At 37.1% G+C, this 21,389-nt stretch overlaps 2 protein-coding genes across 5 annotated transcripts; one reads left to right on the top strand and one right to left on the bottom strand.

Annotated features, from left to right (window-relative positions):
* The first annotated feature begins 1,323 nt into the window (after positions 1–1,323).
* Positions 1,324–11,844, top strand: Pus3 (pseudouridine synthase 3). 4 transcript variants are annotated; one of them, XM_076846202.1, is made up of 5 exons: positions 1,329–1,348; positions 3,781–3,977; positions 7,633–8,039; positions 8,152–8,717; positions 9,323–11,844. In XM_076846202.1, the coding sequence occupies exons 3-5, from the start codon at positions 7,665–7,667 to the stop codon at positions 9,819–9,821; spliced, it is 1,440 nt and encodes a 479-aa protein (XP_076702317.1). In that variant the 5' UTR covers positions 1,329–1,348; positions 3,781–3,977; positions 7,633–7,664; the 3' UTR covers positions 9,822–11,844. The 4 variants fall into 4 exon arrangements, with proteins under 4 accessions (XP_076702318.1, XP_076702317.1, XP_076702315.1 ...); XM_076846203.1 differs by lacking the exon at positions 3,781–3,977 and having other exon boundaries at positions 1,324–1,348; XM_076846200.1 differs by lacking the exon at positions 1,329–1,348 and having other exon boundaries at positions 3,250–3,977.
* On the bottom strand, positions 2,744–4,215 carry Hyls1 (HYLS1 centriolar and ciliogenesis associated). Its single transcript, XM_076846205.1, has one exon. It carries the CDS (start codon positions 4,192–4,194, stop codon positions 3,292–3,294), a length of 903 nt encoding a protein of 300 aa, XP_076702320.1. The 5' UTR covers positions 4,195–4,215; the 3' UTR covers positions 2,744–3,291.
* Positions 11,845–21,389: the final 9,545 nt, after the last annotated feature.

Here is a 21,389-nt window from a genome sequence, read left to right on the forward strand (position 1 = left end):
GCTGCTCCCGCCCCCAGCACGTGCTTCCACCCCAGGCTCGAGGCTGGGCCCAGCGCCACTCGGTGGCCAATGGGCTTGCTCAGGGGGCAGGCTCATCCCCCGCGACCACCCGCAATGCAGCGCGCAGGCGCCTGGGCTTAAGCGCGGAGGGGGCGGAGGGAGCGGGGCGGAGGATGAGCGTGAGGGAAGACGTTAAAGAGCACTGGAGCGCTGTATTGATTCGCGAATTTTGGGGTTTGACGAGCCAGTCATTCGCGCCAGGTGTTAGAAACTGCGGAGGGGACATCACTGTAGTCCATGTTCTCGCGGTGCTGACCTTTGTTAAGCGAACCACCAACAGCTTGGGACCCACTACTCAGCAATTTTCCCGGTGGTGAGGCTGTGCCCCACACCCTGCTTCAGTTTCTTATCTCTGTTTCCCTGAATATCTCCTGCACATCACAAAATGTAAGATAGGCTTAGCGAATTGCATAGGAAAGTAGAGGGACAAAATGGGTTTGACCTGAATGAATGAGCTGAATGCGAAAGTTGCAGAGTTCAACTCCCTGCTCTAGATAGGCCGGTACCGGGGAACTTTAGAGCTAATTTGATTTTTATTCCGAGATGTCCTTTGTTAAAGCAACCCCGAGAAAACGTCTTTCCTTTAGTTAGGTACAACCTTAATTGGCCACAGGTATTTGCATAATCCAGAATAAATCCTTGAACTAGCGACTGCTAAATTGGACAAAAGAACCAGGTCTCCTCCCCCCTCCGTGCTCCCCAGTTTCCCCTGGAATTTCGAGCATTGGGTCGGCATCTCTGGAATTGGGGGTAAATTCACAAAAACCCACAAACAAAACTGTCTTCATGATCTCTCCGTGGTGCTGAAGTAGCACCCCCAAGCTCTGTTCTGTCAGTGTCAGGGCTTTTCAGATGTTTGTTTTGAGGTTTAAATATTCCTTTTTAGCCTTTACGCTTCGATTGCAAACGTAAATACTTTAATTTCTCACGGATAACTCCCTGCTAGTTAAACTAGATACAAAATCGGGCCAAGATTTGCAGTCTGTTTTCGTATAAGGATAACAGATATTTGAAATTCACCTCTTATTTACTGTTTTAGCGCAGCACTAGAATTCCTCCTTTTGTTCTTGTATACAACAGCCTCCGTAGGATGCCTTGTCTGGGTGGAAAAACGGTGGCTGCTTTAAAAATCTTCCCCGGAGGTGATTTTGGGGTTGAGCCGCACCAGGGCCCTAGAACTACATTTCCCACACCCGCGGCGGCACCTCCCATGAGGCCTCAGCGCACGTAGGCGGTGAAAAGTGACAGCTTCCGGTCTCGCTGAGGGCGCGAGGCCGACGGCCGGAAGGTGAGCATGGGCTGTGTGGTGGGTTGCTTTCTGGGTTCTACCCCGGTAAGAGCAAGGGGACGCACAGCTGTAGGGTGTTTCCTCATTTTTACATTTTCCATACTCTTCGGGAAGGCGTTGGTTATAGAAGTGGGACTAGGTTTAGGATCTTTTTTTGTGTATCTTGTATTTATGGAGTTCCTGCCAGAAAGTCCCATCCGTAGGGGCTTGAGTTTAGAGGGACCGTGGACTCTTTTTTTGCACTAGAGAATTGTTGGCTCAAAAAGTAAACATAAGTCGGAAGCCCAGTAGTCTGGGATGGGAGGGAGTCGTGGAAATTTTCAAGTTATTTGGGGGTTTGCTTTATACACCACACTTGATTTTAAGTATTAAATGATCGTCCTCCATGTCCCCTAATCCTTTGGACTTTTCTTCTTCCTCCCTTTGGTTTATCACGAGGAATGGCGTTTCCGCCATTCCACTTGTTCTTGTTTGTTTTCAAGATTAAGATCCCTTTATGAATTTCTAAAAGGTATTGAATGCCTGATGGTGGCTATTCATGACGAGCGCACCCAAGAATCTCCTTTATGGTAATTTACGCGCCCCTCCAACGTGTTACATCTGCCTGGGAACTACTATATTTCACTCTTAGTAGGGTGTGGTGTACTGCAAAAAGCTCTAGACTTGGTCAAAAATTGAGTCTGGGGCTCAAGAACTTTTTTACCATAAATCTGCTTAATGACCACTTGCCTGTCTGGTTACTTTGGGAACTTTTTTTTTTTGATAAAGAAGGTAAATTACTTTCTCTAAAACATCACCCTGTAATTTTTAGTTTTGAAAATCTGAGTTACCTTTAATCCCATTACCCAGAGTTGTTTTAGTTGTTCCCCCACTCACTCACTGCAGTGCTTTGCTTGTGAATGACCAAGATGCTGCTGTAGGTTTGCTTTACTTGTTTGCATTTTTTCATTACCTTCTGTGACATTCTAATGTCATATTTAAAAAGACACCTAGTATTGTTGGAGTTTGCAGTTTTTATTTGCAGTACATATATTCTACCTGTATCTGAGTCACGAAGTGTCTAATAATGGAACTGGGCAAATGTATCATGTAGTCTGAAAAATGCAGAATTTCTTCCTAGAACAAGCAAGCTGTTTCTGCTGTCACCCTTCAAGCCTCAAGTGCTAAAACTGACAACTTTAACATTTTAGATATTCTTCATTGAATAAGAAATGAGAACTAAGTTCCAATATAAGATGAGTACAATTTTTATTTGATCTGAACAGTCCAGATACACTTTGATATTTAAATCTGATTCCAGGTGTACTTTGAAGTTCTATTGAGAGTCTTCAAATGACAGGCATAATTCCAAAGAAAATTAAAAAATTATAAATATTAAAATAAAAAGCATGGTATTTCAGAACAATATCTCATTGAAATAATTCCTGAAAACTTGGGTTAGGATACTGTGTCATAATAATACTGTTTTAGGGCATCTATTTAAAAGTACCTGTATTTACTAGAATTTAATAATGGGGTTATCTATGCCATTACCTGTCTCCCATCCTTTAGGAATATAAAGGCAAGTTTCTTTTTCTTTTTTTGGCTTTTATTTAGATGGTGAGAAAGGTCTAGGGTCTTACTTGGGAAATATTTCATAAAATAAGGTTCAAGCTCATGAATTTCCAAAATTCTTTAATAAGCTTAATGCCCACCAACTTTAAAAACACATTAGAACACAGCAATCCACACTGCCTCAAGGTAAAAAGGTTACTGAACAGAAATGGTGCTTACTAATTTGACAAAATACAAAGAAAAGGTAAGTTTTCTTTCTCTAGCATTGATAAAGTTCTTATTCTATACAGTGTTCTGTGGGCTTTTCAAGTCGTTTCTATTTAAAAGGAGATACAAAGAAGCAGGTTATCCTAAACAATCCTGTGGAAGGAGAAACAAGGAAAAAAGACTTAAGAAGGAGAGAGAGGGAAGGGAAGCTTCCTGGGCATGACACCATTTGCAAGGTCACAGCGAACACCCCAACGAAGGGCAGATCTTTTCTTCTCAGTTGGTACTAGGTAATTGTTTGGAACATATACATGCTGAGGCTTAGATTGGGGTTCTGCTTGGGAAAGCATGTGTTCTCGGACACCCCAGCGTAACTCCTTCCTATGATCTTCACCAGGTAACCGCATTAAGTCCCAGTCTCTTTTGTACTCAAAATATCGGGCTACCCGGTCTATCTTGCCCCGATTTCGGTTTAACTGGTCCAGCCTTGGGAGAATAAAGGACTTGGGTCTGCTGGCAACAATCAGATCTTGTTCATAAGCTGGAGGGCCTATTTCTTCTCTTTGAAGATAACAAATGAGCTGATCTTGTGAAATTCCTTGGTACTCGTGTGGTAGATTAACATTTTGTGAAGTATCAACTGAGGATTCCCTGTCTTCCTGGAACTGCAGATTCATCAACCTTTGTCGTAAGTCCCAGAGATCCAGATCAGTTTCTCCACCAGATTCGGATTCACTGATAATTGACTCATCTGTCACTAATACTTCTCCTCCTGGCTTTCTACGAAGCACCTTTCTCTTCATTACTGGCTTTCGGAGTCTTTGGGAAGCCTCTGAGACCGTTTCTGATGTGGCATGACTTTCTATCTGTGAGTACTGCAGTTGTACAGGAAATGCAGGTCGCTTCCCTGGGGTTACTGAAGCTTTACTGTAGGGATCATACTGGCTACATTGGACTTCTCTCCTGACATCTCCTTCACCCTGTCCTGCACAGATATGGGTAAATGCGGTAGCAGCTGCTAACATTCGTTCTTCTGGATCCATATTTGCCCATTTTTGTCCATTTGGTCCTACAAGTTCCTCCATTGCTTCCCCTACACTGTAGGACTGTCTGCAAGAGATAATAACATTGGTCAGTCTTCTGATAAATTCCTAGCTCATAAGCTACTCATACTTGTCTCAATTTTATAGTCAAATGGAAAAAGAATGGCTAAGGTAATTATAAGTATAATAAGTAGAGAATTAAACTGTCAGAATAGTTTAGAGGGGCATTAACTCAGCTCTACAGAATCTATTTTCTACTTTCATTTCTACTCCTAATTCACTCCAGCTTTCTACTCCCTTGCCATACTTAGTAGCACTTATGACAAGTGAGTTCTGGCATAAGCAAAAGCTTGAGACTATATTTGGGGCATACTGTTTAGTGCATATCATGTAACATGTCTAGTGGATATACTGTGTTCCTGGCATTTAACATTTGTTAATTCATGTAATCCTCACAATCACAGGATTAGTTCTTTTTTGTAGATGAGTAATATGAAGTAGAGAAATTTAGTAACTTGCCTAAAGTTACACAGCTAATAAGTAGCAGAACTGGAATTCTAACTCCAGCAGTCTGGCTTCAGACTGAGTCCTTGCTCTGAGTCATAAAAGTGATCGAATCTAAAGAACCATCAAAAAGCAGTATTGTGCTATTACACTTACACACATATATGTATGTAGGCATAATACTCCCTGTGCTTCAGTAATTTTAAAGCATCTTCAATAACCAAGGTAAATCTGTTCATTCTAGTACCATGCCACAGATAAAACTTTTAGTATTTAAATCAAATGGCCAAGATCCAACGTAGGTTATCTATTGCCCATTAGTTTTTGTGTCCCACTATTTTTTTTTTTTCAAAATTGAAAAATGGTTTATGATAATTTTAAATAATTTTCCCTTCCAGACCAGGTTTCACTCTCAAAGATGGTTTTTAATTACTTTCTTTTTTTTTTAGTACCAGGAATTGAACTCAGGGGCACTTAACCATTGAGCTACATCTCCAGTCCTTCTTTGTATTTTATTTAGAGACAAGGTCTCACTAAGTTACTTAGGCCCTCACTAAATTGCTGAGGCTGGTGTTCAACTTGTGATCCTCCTGCCTCAGCCTCCTGAGTCCTGAGGCTACAGGCACCTCAACCACACCCAGCTTCAGTTTTAATTTCTCTACAAACATATTCACATGTACTTCTTTTATGCTATGTAACAACACAGTTGAAAACTTCTGAAGCTTAAATAGCAGTGATCCAGCTATTAATAGCACACATAGTTTTACTTCATTTTGTTTAAAGTTGCAGTGAATTCTAATGTATGGACGTTCCATAATTTAGTTGGACCCTTATTGACATGATTTATTTAGGTTCATGGTAACTTGTTTAATGTTACAGGAAGTTCTGGGGAGTGATGCTGGCCAAATTATATTGTTTACATTGCCTGCATATATGGATGTGTAACAAATCCCATCATTATGTACAACTACAGTGCACCAACAATAAATGTGAGAAAAGGGCTGGGGATGTGGCTCAAGCAGTAGTGTGCTCGCCTGGCATGTGTGTGGCCCAGGTTTGATCCTCAGCACCACATACAAAGATGTTGTGTCCGCCGAAAACTGAAAATATTAAAAAAAAAAAAAAAAATTCTCTCTCTAAAAAAAAAAAAAAAAAAAAAAAAGTGAGAAAAAACTATTGTTACAATGAATATCTTGCAACTTTTAAAATACTGTGTAGGTTAAATTTCTAGACATGGAAGAGGTGGGTCAAAAGATAATGTGTCCAATTTTGATAGCTGTTGTCAAAATATTTAGCTCATCTTTAAAGAAGTTGTATCAATAATATATTAGATCTTTGTTTTCCAATCTCTCTCCAAAGTGGACTAGCAAACTTTCTCATCCTTACAGTCAGTTCTGTGAAAACTTCTCATATATTTTGAATTTATTTAATGTGAGTAAACCTGAGCTTCTTTTTATATATTTAGCTTTTTCTCTTTTTCTATGAAATGGTTGGTCTTTGTCCATTTATCTCTCAGTTGGATTTTTTTCTTATTTTTTTGTTAAAAGTGATTACATTATTAATGAAGTACTTATATATACTAAAGAAGTTAGACCTTTACCATCATTCCTTTTTTTTTTTTTTGTAGTTGGACACATTACCTTTTATTTATTTATATGTGGTGCTGAGGATTGAACCCAATGCCTTGCATGTACTAGGCATGCACTCTACCACTGAGCCACAACCTCAGCACCCCCATCATCTATTTTTTTTATTAATTGATTACCTTGCTGGCAATAATTTTTATTTTTATGTAGTCACATATTTTGATTTTCTAGTTTCTTGGTTTTTATAGCATTTTATCTAAAAATGCCTTTTCCTCCTCCAGTATTATAAGAAAAAATTATTCTATGTTGTTATTTCTATTTGTTTCGATTTTTACATTTAATCTATTCATCAAAGGGCAGAACCTAGACTTAATACCAGTCAACTTTTAGAATAACTAACCATCAATCAGATTGTATAGGACTGTTCTAATCTTAATCCATTAAATTAAAAATTTTCAAGTCTGACTATTTCAACAAAATTTACAAATACATTAGAAATGTATATAATATTATAGCTATTGTAATTATATAATTTATATATTATATATTGTGGTTTTATAGGTGTTCCAATATGGTATGACGGAACAAAATGGATTAAGAATGCAGTATATTTGCCCTCAGATTACTGAAATATATAGAAATTTCAGCACTGACATCTAAATTACATCAGACTGACTCTTGTAACTGTGTCAGAGGTATAGCAATCTTTTATCAGAGTATACATTAAATTTGGCTTAATAAAAGGTCAGTAATGGTTAATTACCTTTTTTCTGCCATGAGGAATGCTTAATGAAAGCAATAGAATCTTGTCTCCAGGTTGTCCTTCCAATGTGAAATGTAATAACTGATAATATTTCTTCAATTAGGCTAGCTTATTTTGTGCCACCTTTAAAACAGAAATATTATAGCTGATAAAACATACAAATCACTTATTTTATCTGAAGTACTAGAAACCATTAGAAACTCAGAAGTAGTTGTAAATAGCCCAAGTAAGGAAATCATATCAGAAAAGTTGGACAATAATGGGAAATCAACAGAAAATGTCATAGAGAAAAAAATATCAGTAACAAGTCTTCAGTCATCTGTTAATAAAGAAAAAAAGTGAAATCAATATTTTCCCCAAAATTTTAAATAATTAAAAAAAAACCCTTAATAATAGGTGAATATATTCTCTTTTCCCCTGTCAGTTGGCCAGATACGATGTAAAAGAATAATATCCTTGAATAATCAGCCCATAGTAATTAAACTAGTGCTTATATCTCTGGGCAAGCAAAGCCTATATATACTCTTTGGGCATCAAATTAAATCTTAGTTGCTGTTCCACCATAAGGATTGACATCACCAAAGGAACTAGTGCTGGCATTGTTTTATCTCTTTGCTCTCTTTTCAGTACTATTTGTTTATTCCTGGGGTCGTCATATCATGGCTGAAAATGACACAGATAGAAACCAGATTGAGAAACTCCTACAAAGAGTACAAGAATTGGAGCAGGAGGTGCAAAGACTTAAGAAAGAACAGGACAACATTAAAGACCCAACTATTAAAGAAGATTCTTCAGGATCTGGAAAAGCTAAGCGTGCATTTGACTTCAGTGCTCATGGCAAAAGACATGTGGCCCTAAGAATAGCTTATTTGGGCTGGGGATACCAGGGCTTTGCTAGTCAGGAAAACACAAACAATACCATTGAAGAGAAATTATTTGAGGCTTTAACCAAGACTCGACTAGTAGAAAGCAGACAGACTTCCAGCTATCACCGGTGTGGGCGAACAGACAAAGGAGTTAGTGCCTTTGGACAGGTAAGGGCCAGTACACTATTTCTCAAAGCAAGTAATACCAGGGTATAGGTGTACATGGAGTATTGAGATTATGTGTATCTCTAAAACACAGTATATTTTTCTAATTCCATAGGTGATTTCTCTTGACCTACGTTCTCGGTTTCCAAGGGGCAGTGATTCAGAGGACCTTAATTTAAAAGATGAAGCCAATGATGCTGCGAAAGAAATCCGTTACACCCACATTCTCAATCGGGTGCTTCCTCCAGACATCCGTGTACTGGCCTGGGCCCCTGTGGAACCTAGTTTCAGTGCCAGGTTTAGCTGTCTTGAGCGGACTTACCGCTATTTTTTCCCTCGTGCTGATTTAGATATTTTAACAATGAATTTCGCAGCTCAGAAGTATGTTGGCACCCATGATTTCAGGAATTTGTGTAAAATGGATGTAGCCAATGGAGTTATTAATTTTCAGAGGACGATTCTGTCTGCTCAAGTACAGCTAGTGAGCCAAAGCATGGGTGAGGAGAGATGGCAAGAACCTTTCCAGTTATGTCAATTTGAAGTGATTGGCCAGGCATTCCTTTATCATCAAGTCCGCTGTATGATGGCTATCCTTTTTCTGATTGGCCAAGGATTGGAGAAGCCAGAGATTATTGATGAATTGCTGAACATAGAGAGAAATCCCCAGAAACCTCAATATAGGTAAGTTAAACCAAACCAAATTAGCATGTCCTCCGCCCCCCCCCCCCCCCAAGATTGTCTAAATAACCAAGTTACTGATTTTGATTTCAGGAAGCTCTTAATCTAATTTGTAGAATGTTGTGAACGTGGGAATATATTCTAATTTTCTCATTGTTTTATTCTATTAGTAAGGAAACAGGTATTTGGACCAGGCCCCTTAACTCCTGAATATTCATTCCTGTATCTTTTTTGCTTTTGAATTTGTTAATAGGCACTGCTATTAGTTTCTGGAGAAATATTCAAACTGTTTACATTAACAAATTTGGATAGTATTGTGAGCTATTCTGGATTTTACTGCAGTGTCAACTCACCTCATTACTGACATTTACCAAATATAGACCAAATTGATCCATGGTTTGTTGCTTTTTTTTTTCTTTTTAAAATTGTAATAAATTTTTTAGGATAAGATAATATTTATTTTCTTAGCTACTAGATCCTCAATATTGATACCTGTAGTCTTCCCTTACTTTTTAGCTAAAGCAAACCTCAGTTTTTTTTAAAAAGAACAATTTTTAAAAAGTGGCTGCTATGGATTCTCACACTGTTTCTTCTCTCTTTTTCTCTAGTATGGCTGTAGAATTTCCTCTAGTCTTGTACGACTGTAAGTTTGAAAATATCACATGGATCTATGATCAGGAGGTTCAGGAGTACAATGTTACTCACCTGCAACAACTATGGGCTAATCATGCTGTGAAAACTCAGATGTTATATAGTATGCTACAAGGACTGGACTCTGTTGTATTACCCTATGGGACGGGACCAAAGATGGATGGAGCAATAGAGTGGAGAAACATTAAGCCCTCTATCATAAAGCAGACCAGTGCCTTTGTAGAAGGAGTGAAAATGCGCACATATAGACCCCTCATGGACCGTCCTAAATGCCAAGGTTTGGAATCCCGGATCCAGCATTTTGTACGCAGAGGACGGATTGAACACCCACATTTATTCCATAAAGAAACAAAAGCCAAAAGGGACTGTAATGACACACTAGAGGAAGAGACTACTGTTTTGGAGAAGCCAACCAAGAGGGTCTGTGTAGATTCAGAAATTAAAAGCATCATTTAATCACAGATAACTTGCCAGGACTAGGAAGCGACAACCAGTTAGTGGTAGGCAGTAGAAATGAAATTTAAAGGAAAAAAAAAATTCAAGAAGTCTTAGCAGTTCTGATTACCAGCTTTTTTTAGGGGTAGGGGACGAAAAAAAGAAAGGAAGTTCTTAAGGAAGTTCTGGCTTAAACAGGAAAAAGTTCAGAGGCTGTCATCCTTGTCCAAAAGGATTAAGAGATGAAAAAAGCAAAACTCATTTGTAGCTAGGCATGGTGGCACATACTTGTAGACCCAGGAGGAGGCTGAGGCAGAAGGACTGCAAGTTTTGAGGCCAGCTTTGGCAATTTGGCAAGAACTTGTATGAAAAAATTTTTAAAATTATAAAGGATTGGGGATATAGTTCAGTGGTAAAGCATCTTAGGGTTCAATTCTCAGTACTAGAACGGGTAGAGGAAAGAACTGTAATTTATGTACACCTGGAAACCTGTGCCTTGTGTACAAATTCATTAAAACCTGATCCTGTGTTTAGTTCATTTTGCTGCTCTTTTTCAAGATAAATGAGATTTTTACTACTCATCTGAATTTTCATAGCTTTATTTTATATTTTTAAAATTTTTATTTTTTTTAGTTGTAGTTGGACACAATCTTTATTTTTTATTTTATTTTTTATGTGGTGCTGAGGAGTGAACCCAGGGCCTTGCACGTTCTAGGCAAGCGCTCTACTGCTGAGCCACAATCCCAGCCCAAGAGCTTTATTTTTTAAGACATTAAAAAATATTAAATTTAGTCAGTTAAGAATTGGATAAATTGGTTTAGTGATAGTGATATTTTTAGAAATTTACTTACTTAAATAAGGCACAAGACCTTTTTCTATGAGGCATATAAATCTAGTGTAGAAGTTGCCAAACTTTTTGGGGGAAGATGGCAGAGTAAATACTACTTTAGGCTCTATGAGACATAAATGGTCTGTTGTATATTCTTTTCAACAAGTCTTAAATGTAAAAAACACTTGCTCTACTCTATTAGTCTTTATTATTTTAATTAGTCCATTATATATATAAGTGGGATTCATTGTGGTATATTCTTACATGGACATAGCATAATTTGGTAGATTTAATTCCCCAGTACTTCCAAAATCCCTCCAGAGGGAGGGAGCAGGGGAGGGAAAGGAAAGGTAATGAGATTGGTCACATTATGTAATGTGCATGTACTAATAGGCATAATGAATCTCACTATTGTGTATAAATCTTCTGTACCAATAAAAAATAAATTTAAAGAGAAGATACTCAAGCTAAATTTTGCAGAACATGTGGGGATCAGTTAAACTTAGGATAAAGAACCAGAGTTTGGGGGCTGGGGATGTGGCCCAAGTGGTAGCGTGCTCGCCTGGCATGCATACAAAGATGTTGTGTCTGCCGAAAACTAAAAAAAAATAAATAAAATATTAAAAATTCTCTCTCTTTAAAAAAACAAAACAAAACAGAGCTTTAACTGTATAACTCAGAAGATGCAATTTGTATAAAGGTTAGAGATTATAGCATATATATTCAGGAAACTGTACCTCAGTTTGGCAAAATTTGGTTTAGAAAGGCAGGCATGGGTCATATCTGTAGACCTTTGTAGGCCTTCCTTAAAAATCTTAGATTGGGGGGGTGGAAATAAAGCTAGACAGAAGATCTATGTAGCAAAAGCACTGCTCTAGGTATACTTTAATTGAAAAAAGGCAAGAGAGACCAATGAGGCTACTGGAGTAATTGAGGCAATAGATTACAGAATAGATCTGTATTAGGAGTAATAAGGGATGGAAAGAAGATAAATTTGAGGTTAAAGAGGCAGCAGTAGGACTCAGTGTCTGAGTGAATGTAGTGTTAAAAAGTAGAAAGGCTTTTAGGATAGTGTTGTAGATTGAGATCTGAACAAAAGAGTAGCTGGTACTACTACATACTGAGATAGGAAAACGAAGTGGGGCTTTGTTCTCAAAACAGTTGTTAAGTGACCCTTAAAATATTATTTATAAACATCAATATGTATTTAAAAGAGTTCAAAGTTCTTAATACGTTGTCTTTTATTAACACAAAAAATGATAACAAAGCAAATGAATTCATACTTCTGCTTCATTAGTTAACTACCATTACTGTAGAGTGTGTTATCCACATTACTATGAGACCCAAAGTTTCATTTACCACTCAACAAATAACTAGTTTGCTTTTTGTTCAAGACTCCAAGTATTCAAATATGGATTTTATTAAACTGCTTGTTAATATAAGAAACACATGGGGCCATTAGAAATAATACTGATATTACATAGAACTGACTTTCCTAAGAAAAGTGAGATGATCCTGTGGAACTATCAAGTGAGGAGGTACATTGTGATGGACTTGCATCCTAGCAGAGAAGGAACCAGAATGTATTTACATTTTAAAATGGCAAGATAGTGATACAGAATGAATTTATTTAAAATAACCAACTGTATGATCTATGTCTTCTGGATATTGAATATCTGTCAATTTGGGGGATCTGATGAACCAATACTTCACAATGATCTGAATGTTCATAAAATATTATTCCTTTGCCATTTAATTTTGATGTAAAGATCTTGTTTTTAGTGTAATCACTGAGCATGGTAGACTATCCTTACTTAAACATGTGAAAACAAATTGATTACTTTTTTCAGTTTCTTACCTTATTTCAAATGTACCTTGATTGGCATTATTCACGTTAACAAAACAACAAAAACCTAGAAAAGGCAAAGAGAGTTTAAGAAATCATTCCTCATCTTAAAAAAAAAAAAAAGACTCTAAAACCATGATATGTAATGACAAAAAGCACTAGGTAAAAGTTATATGCTAGGAGATTATATAGAAACAAAGAGAGAATCAGGGTCAAATTTTAAGTAAAATTGTTTCAAGATTGACCAGATTATATCATCAAATATGGAAATGTAATGATTTAGTAACCTCATTTTAGATAGTTACCACAGGAAAAAGTCAGGACAGTCATAACAGATGGAGTAAATGAAAGGACCCCAAATGTACCTTTGCCAAATTGTTATTGGAGGTGGTGTTTGTATAAAATCAAATCTGATCCATAGAAGGGACTCAATGAGTGTTAGAAGAAAGCAAACTAGGAATTAGATTTACTTTATCTGTTTTTAGAATAGAAAGAATTATATCAAAAGTTGTTGGGTTCAAATGAGATAATCCTTAGTGATTTGTGGGACCCTGGACTGGGAGGATTTCTGATACTAAAGCCAGGGGAGATTTTTTAAAAGATGGCATATGTAACTACCATGAGTGTTTTCTTTGTGTTTAAATTACATCACATTCATTTGTCCTTGAACATGTGAAGATAGATGTTTGCAAACACTAAGATGCTAACTTTAATAAGGTCCACAGGTCATCAATTTTTTCTAATATTAAGACACAGCAATCTTTTCTATTAGAGGGGAAACTTGCTAGAGCAACTTATATTTTTGTAGATAGATATTTTGGTCAAAACTATCCTAACAATATATTTTTTTTCAAAAATCTCAAGTGACTCACTGTCCCAGGTTTAGCTAGTTAAAATTGAAAGGATTTTACAGGAGGAAGGATTTTAAATGCAGATAGGGGAGCTGAGTCCAAAGATTCCAAGCATTATAAGGAGTCTACTGCAGAGTTATAACAAAATTCCTCTACCTTAGGGAAGGTAAGCAGACAACTTAAAGAATCAAAGTATTAAAACACCCTATCTTAAAGCAAATACCACCATAATAAGGTCAAAGAGACAACAAACTGGGTAAAGTACTTGTAATATGTTTAAAATCACTAATTAAAATTCTTCTTAAAAAGTTATTAAAAAGTACACATATCAGTAAAATAATAAAGATATTTGCCAAAAAAATAATGACTAAAACACAATGTTTACCTCGTTAATAATGCAAATTAAGATATCTTTTTAGACTGGTAAGTTCCCCCCCCCCCCCAATACTCAGTGCTGATGAGTGTGAAGAAATAATCACTTCAAAATTAATCTGCTGGGCTGGAGTTGTAGCTTAGTGGTAGAGCGCTGGCCTAGCACATGTAAGGCCCTGGGTTTGATCCTCACACCACATAAAATAAAGGTATTGTGTCCAACTACAACTAAAAAAATATTTTAAAAAAACCCCTAATCTGCTTTCAGCAATTTATTCTAAGTTAACACTGGATAAAATGCAAACATGTATATGTACAAGCGACCAGTAACACACTATTTTATGATCATGAAGAAACTGGAAACAAACATCATTAGGGGACTGGCTAAATATATGGTACAATACAGCCGTACCATTCATTCAGCTACAATGGCATAGAAACATGTTCTGAATATGGCACTGACTGAATAAGACATAATCTGTGTATTCATGGTAACCAAAGCAATGACATTTTAATAAGGATAATCATGAAAATATAATCAAATAGTATTTTTTATTTGATGATTAGTTGTGGCTGGTGGACTTATTTTCTTTCTCATCTATGTGTACTTAATATTGCTTATTTATTTCTAAAAACATGTACATATATAAGTCTACATTTCTGTCTGATGTATCTCCTTAGAATAAATTCCTGGAAGTGGACTATGTCTTAGAAATTATGGTACAACGTAAATCCTAAATCAAGATGATAAACTGCCCTCTAGAAAAATCAATTACCCCTAACATAGGGAGTATGGCGGGGGTGAGGTAGGGTGGGGCTTATTTTATCAATCTTACAGCGCTGGATATTGAAAAATCTTACCAATTGAAAAGGATATCGTAGTTTCTTTAAAATTTGCATTATTAATTAGATTATGTAATTTTACAGTAAGAAAGGGTTTATTTTCATTTTGGGATAAGACTACCTAGGGTCCTTGTACCCACTATCCTAACTCATTAGACAAACACCTTTCTGGTATGATCAGATCCAGAAGTCCGCAAAAAAGTAACTCGACGGTAAGAAGATCTGTCTGCTCTTTTTTTTAAAAATTATTTTTATTTTTTCTGTCTGCTCTTTAGAACAACAAAGACAACAGTCGAAACCAGCTGGCCGGGAGGGGCTCCAGGAGTTCGGTTCCTTCCCAGGAGAAAGGAACCACCTCCCCCAGGGCTCGGTGCACTAGCTCACAAGCGACCGACCGAAGGGCGGGCAGCGTCGCACGATCAGCAGGCACACTTTGTGACCTGGAGGGCCTGCAGTCGCCCTGTGCACTGAACAGTAAGGCTTACAGCGCCTTAGGAAACACACAATTAGGATTCGTTAAGTACGCCAGGCTAGGGGACGGCGCTCCAGGAAAAAGGGGAGGGAATCTGCAATTCCTTAAGAGTCTAATAGAGGAAAAGGAAGCACTGGCTCCCACAGTAGTGGGCGAGCATCCCCCAGCCCCTACGGCTCTCAGCCTCGGCCCAGCTCACCCGCCTCACCGACGTCCGAAAGTCACCCCGCCTCGGGCTGCCCTACCAGATGAGCCCCGCAGATTTCGGTTAGTGCTTCGGTCTCGCGCAGGCGTACTACCCGCCCACGCACCCACCTAGCCGTTAACCGTCTGGCTTTGGAGGTTTAAACCCCGGGAGCGAACCCGTGCCCTCCGCCCCGCCTACCAGCTCTCTTATTGGCCTTGAGGACGATTCGTACTCCATATCTGCCTTATGATTGGTGCATATTTTCTTACGGCCCTCTAGCACAGGCACGAGGAAGCCCGGGATCTGGGGCAGTGGAATTAACTGCTGTTCTGACCCGATAGGTTGAGGCTGGTTTTCAGCAATCGTTTCCGCTTCACCTTATCAAGTATTCAGTTTGGCGGTAAGGTTAGGTCCCAGAAAAAGGAGAGGACTCTCAATTCTCGATTAGTGGCGATGTAGCTGGGTTTTTTTGGAGAGGCTGACCTAATCTGGGATCAATTTACACCCTTGCCAACTCTTCACGGCCAGAGGGCTGCAGAGCACTTTTGGCACCACTTCAGGCAATTCTGCTTTGTTTCAGATGTGCCACCCCGGGGTCTGATATGTCCACCTCCTGTATAAAGACTGTGGGAGCCCATTGCTGTGTCTCCAACCACATTTCCTACTGTCACTCTTCCACAATGCTCCAACCACTGACTTTCTTGCTGAACGTAATACTTTTTTTTTTTTTTTCTATACACTTCACATGGTCTTACTACTCCCCTGCCCCAAAATATATTTAAAATGACAGACGTTTTAATTTTTTTTTACTTTTGTATATATACCAGCAAGTAAAAGGCTGATGCTTTGAGGATTGCTGAGGATGAGATCTGGTTAAGAAAGAGTTCTCTATAGTTCAATATTTTAGTCACTGCCGTGCAGCCAATCTAAACAACTTGTCTTTCAAATCCTGATGGTTATATTTTCCATCTTATACAAACAAGCAGTTCAGGTTCTCAAGTTCAATTTTTGCAATTCAGGATTCAGTGGATGGGGAACATAATGTTTTATTCCTTTTATACAAACACTTTCTATTACCTCTTAGTCTCCCGTCTTTGTCTCTGCCTTGCACTAACTTCTAAAGCACATTCGGAATTTGGAGGAAGGAAATAGAATGAACGAAACAGAAAAGATAACAGAAGTAGGTTGTGGTGATTTGAGTGACCTTACTCCATTTTGCAAAATCTCATTCTTTTCTTTGCTCAGGTTTGGTCATTTTATACCTGAGTGACTTTTTCCTTGGCAGGGAATCCCCAGTGAATGTGTCTTAGAAACAGGGAGTAGAGGAAATCATTTTTTTACCCATTGTTTTGGACATACTCCTTACCCTGACCTGCCCCTCTTTGTTTCTTGTTATCATATATATTAATTTTTGACCTTGAAACTCTTTTAATAATACTTTGAAAGATCTACTCCTGTTATATTTCAGATTTTAAGTGTTCTATCCAACCCTGTTTTTTTGGTGCATCTCTTAAATTTACCTAGATATGATCACCACGGTTTTCTGAAGTTCACTAGACTAGTAGACCAGGAAGCATTAATCAAGGTGATCTAAAATGTAGTATATGAAAGAAAATTTTGTGCTTGGAAACCAAATCTCATCTTTTTTAAAAGTTATCAAGGAAAGTTTCAAGCATTTTATAGTGAAGCCCAATGAACTCCATACCAGCTCTAGCAATGTTAATTCGTAATTTATTGCTTCCATATTATGTGTATACTTGTTGTTCTGAAGCAAATATCAGCCACCCAAAATTGATTTCAGTATAACAAAGCATTACTGTAATACTATAATCACACCTAAAGTATTTAGTGCATTTACTTAATATCAAATATCCACTGTTTAATTTTCCACTTCTTTCTCTCTTATAATTTGCTTCCTTGAACTAGGATCCAGTCAAATTCACACATTGTGATTTTGTGATTGTTGTTATGTCTTTTAAGTTTTTTTTTTTTTATTCTACAAATTAAATATTTTCCATCTTATACAAACAAGCAGTTCAGGTTCTCAAGTTCAATTTTTGCAATTCAGGATTCAGTGGATGGGGAACATAATGTTTTATTATGTTCACTTTTATCTCTCTTGCAATTTGTTAAAGGACCAAGTTGTTGCTTCTATGAAGTTTCCCATATCTATATTTTGCTGATTACATCTACGTGGCATAGTTTAACATGATTTCCTTACCTTTTGATGTAAACCACAGCGCTCTTTTATGTGCCTTGCCCATCAGGTATAATTGATTTATTAACCCATCATCATCTTTATGTTTCAAATATTTCAACTAGTTGTGTGCTTAAATTGACCCCTCCTTTATGACAGCTTTTCTTACCTCACACTTTGTTGACATTTTTAAACTCCTTCAATGTTAGTTATCTTGTTTCACTAATTATATCCTGTATCTAACATTTTAAATTCTTTCCTCCTTAAGTCTTCCTTGAACTGGGGAACACCAGTAATGATGTGAAGAATAACAAAATAAAAATAAACAACTTTCCCTTGATAACTGGTGCTGCCTCCTGTTACCCTTCTTGTCCATCTTCTCTTCCCTATTGCCATTGCTCCTTAAGTCCCTCATTCTGAATTCTACCTTATCAGTAGATTAAAAGTGTACACTCAAAGGTCATCAGCATTCTTAATAGTCAACTCAATTGTCTTATTAGTCAATCCTATTTTTTTTTTTTTAACTTTTAAAAGAGTATGTAGGGCTGGGGTTGTGGTTCAGTGGTAGAGTGCTTACCTATCATGTGTGAGGCGTTGGGTTCAATCCTTAGCACCACACAAAAATAAATAAAGGTATTGTGTCCACCTACAAATATATATATATATATATATATATATATATATATATATATATATATGTATGTAATAATTGATTCAACAAATATTAAAAACCATGTTAGGTACAGTGGTGTGTCTTGATGATTTGATAATTTAAAAAAAAAAAAAGACATAACCTCTGCCCTTATGAAGCTTCTTGTCAGGAGAAATTGACATTGATCAAACAATCACAAAGTATTGTAAAATTACAACTGTGATTAGTCAGTGCTAAGGAGAGGCAAGAATTCAACAAGAACTTCTAATAATAGGGAGATTTGGCACAGTATCACTGAAAGATAAGTAGGCAAAAGGATATAGAGGGTAGAGATGGGAGTGAAAGGCATTTCCTAGGTAGAGGGGAAAAGCATATGCAGAGGTCTATGTGAGTAGAAGCTTAGAAGATTCAAGAAACTGAAAGAGGACTAGCAAAACAAAACAAAATACAGATGGTAGTAATGAGACTAAGAAGTAGGCAGGGACCAAATCATGCAGGTCAAGTAGGCCAAGGCAAGGAATTTGAGACCCCAAGAGCTAAGAAAGCAAGCATTTTAAACAGAATTGGGTGTTTGTTATATAGTCAGGTTTGCATTTGAAATGATCATCTTGTCTACATGGAGGAGAGCAAGATTATATGTAAAGTCCAAATGGGAGGTAGTTGCATGTACAAGATGGAAGGTGGTGGTATCTTAGGCTAAGATTGTAATAGCCAGAGATGTTAAGAAAGCTAAGAATGACTTGAATGAGGATTGGTTGGGGTTGAGGTATAAGAGACAGGTCATGGATTATTCATAGTTTTCTGGTTTGTGCAGTGGGATGCTATTTTCAGAGATAAGGAAGACTGGAAGAAGATCACATTATATGAGGCAGTGTTTGATTCTGAGCATGTTGAATTTGAGATGGCCTTGGTGAAGATAAGGGTAGACAGTTGGAAATCTGAGTGTGTAGCTTAGGGAAAACTAAGATGAAAAGCCAGGTAATATGGGCATGTGACTCATTTGCATATGAGTAGATGATAGCCAAGGTAATGGATGAGAATGAGGTCTCTCTTGAGGGAATACGGAATGAAGAAAAGGCAGCTGTGCTTGCTCACTGCTCTCTCCTTGAAATGCTCTCATCTGAAACACCCTTCCTTGGCTCTCCACCCACTTTTCTTCTGCCTCTGAACTCTTGCTGTTTCCCCAAGGATCAATCCTTTTATTAAAACCTTGAAGACTTTAGTAGTTTTGCTGCTTTCATTCTCCATTTTATGTAGGGTAATTTCAAAATCTGTATTTCCAATTCTTGGCTCTCCCCTGAGTTTCTAAAATCTTAGATGTGTACTGAAATTTCCATTTGGATATCTTTTCATCTTCTCAAATCCAACATCCTGAAATATTTATTACTCTTTTTTCCTTTGGATTCTCATTTGTGATTCTGCTACTTCTATCCATGATATTATTTTCTCACATTCCTAATACTTAAGAAATGATTGTGTTTTGTTTTTTGTTTTTACTCTCTCATTTCTATATATTTAATAAGCTTTAAGTTTTGTCAGTTGTTCCCTAGTAAATTCTCCTTTATTTACTAGTTCACCTCTAATTATTTTGCTTTTGAACTCTTTAAGTAAAACATTAATGATATGGGGGGATATGACTTTCAAAAGACAAAATCAAAACAAATTAAAGAGCTAATTAACTTTTGTGATTCCAGAATTAGACAACTCCTTATTTTTCAAAATAGACAGAAAAAGGCTGAAGAAAGCAGAAACAGGGAACAAAAATGGATTGCCATTTCCTTATAGGGTTAAAGCAAAAGGGACATCCTTAGAATTCTGGCCCAAGTGAACTGGGTCCTTTCTGATTGATTGCTTTGAATCCTCTTTTTATTTTTATTTTTTTTTGCTACCTGACTCTTTTCAGAGTTTGGTTTAATTATAGGACACCTAACACCAGTAACTCTATTTGTTCTCGTGTGCTGGACTTCCATAGATTATTTAACATAGTAAAGAGTACAGGCTTATTTTATAGAGTTATATTGTTATATATTGTTTATTTAAATTTTGGCTCCTTCATTCCCTACTTGTGTGATACGGGCTAGTTATTGGCCTCTTCAAAAAGTATTTTTATTTGTTCTTTTTAGTTGTGCATGACAGCAGAGTATAATTTGACATACTTATACAAACATGGAGTATATCTTATTCTAATTAGGATCCCATCTTGTGGTTGTACATGATGTAGCAACTCACTGTGGTATATTTATATATGTACATAGGAAAGTTAAATCAAATTAATTCTACTCTCTTTCCCATTTCTTGTCCCCCAATCCTTCATTTCCCTTTGTCTAATCTACTGAACTTCTATTATTTCCCTCCCACCCTTGTTGTGTGTTAGCATTTACATATTTTTTATTTATTTATTTATTTATTTATTTTTTATTGGTTATTCAAAATATTACAAAGATTGCAGAATCACATTGGTTACACATCCATTTTTACATAATACCATAATAGTAACTGTTGTATTCTGCTACCTTTCGCATTTACATATTTGAAAGAATATCTGACCTTTGGTTTTTTGGGATTGGCTTATTTTGCTTAGCATAATAGTCTCCAGATCCATCCATTTTCTGGCAAATGGCATGAAGTAATTCTTTTATGACTGAGTAATATTCCATTGTGTATATATACCACATTTTCTTTATCCATTCATATTTTGTACTTAAGTTGTTCTTAGGTACTTAGGTTGGTTCTTTTCTGACTAAATTCTCTTATTTATAGAACAGAGATGATAATTGTGATTTTGTGATTTATAACAAGCATGCTCTGTCTCTCTAGATAAACACATATCACATATACTTAGTTTTTATCTCATTTCCTAGCACACAGGCCTTAAACCTCTGGAATATTTGGAATGATGAATGTCTTTGAATGATAGTGAGACGACTAGTTGCTGGCAGCTTCTATATGGCCTCAGGATGGTAGTTGGTTGCCAGAAAGTCCATGGCATGGTTAGTGGATTGGTACTTCCAGCCCCCTCCCTGCCTTCTGAAGAGGGGAGAGAGGCGCTGCTCTGTTTGATCACTAAGGCCTGTTGTATCATCAATCTTGCCTTCATAATGAAACCTCTATAAAAATCCAAGAATTGAGTTTGAAGAGCTTCTGGATAGCTGAATATCTGGATGTTCCTGGAAGGTGGCAACCCAGGAGAAGGAATGAATGCTCCGTGCCCTTCTTACTATATGCTTTGTTCTATGCGTCTCTTCCATCTGGCTATTCATTGCTATCATTTGTAATTCTTTTATAATAAACAAGTAAGCATAAGTGTTTTTCTATGTCTGTGAGCCATGTTAGCAAATTA

Source organism: Callospermophilus lateralis, chromosome 2 (assembly GCF_048772815.1).
Source record: "Callospermophilus lateralis isolate mCalLat2 chromosome 2, mCalLat2.hap1, whole genome shotgun sequence".
Taxonomy (NCBI): domain Eukaryota; kingdom Metazoa; phylum Chordata; class Mammalia; order Rodentia; family Sciuridae; genus Callospermophilus; species Callospermophilus lateralis.

Coding starts and splice junctions, on each gene's coding strand:
- Hyls1 (XM_076846205.1), bottom strand. CDS start 4,194: ATGGAGGAACTTGTAGGACCAAATGGACAAAAATGGGCAAATATGGAT.
- Pus3 (XM_076846203.1), top strand. CDS start 7,665: ATGGCTGAAAATGACACAGATAGAAACCAGATTGAGAAACTCCTACAA. Junction 8,040..8,151: donor GAGTTAGTGCCTTTGGACAG/GTAAGGGCCAGT, acceptor CTAATTCCATAG/GTGATTTCTCTTGACCTACG. Junction 8,718..9,322: donor CCCCAGAAACCTCAATATAG/GTAAGTTAAACC, acceptor CTTTTTCTCTAG/TATGGCTGTAGAATTTCCTC.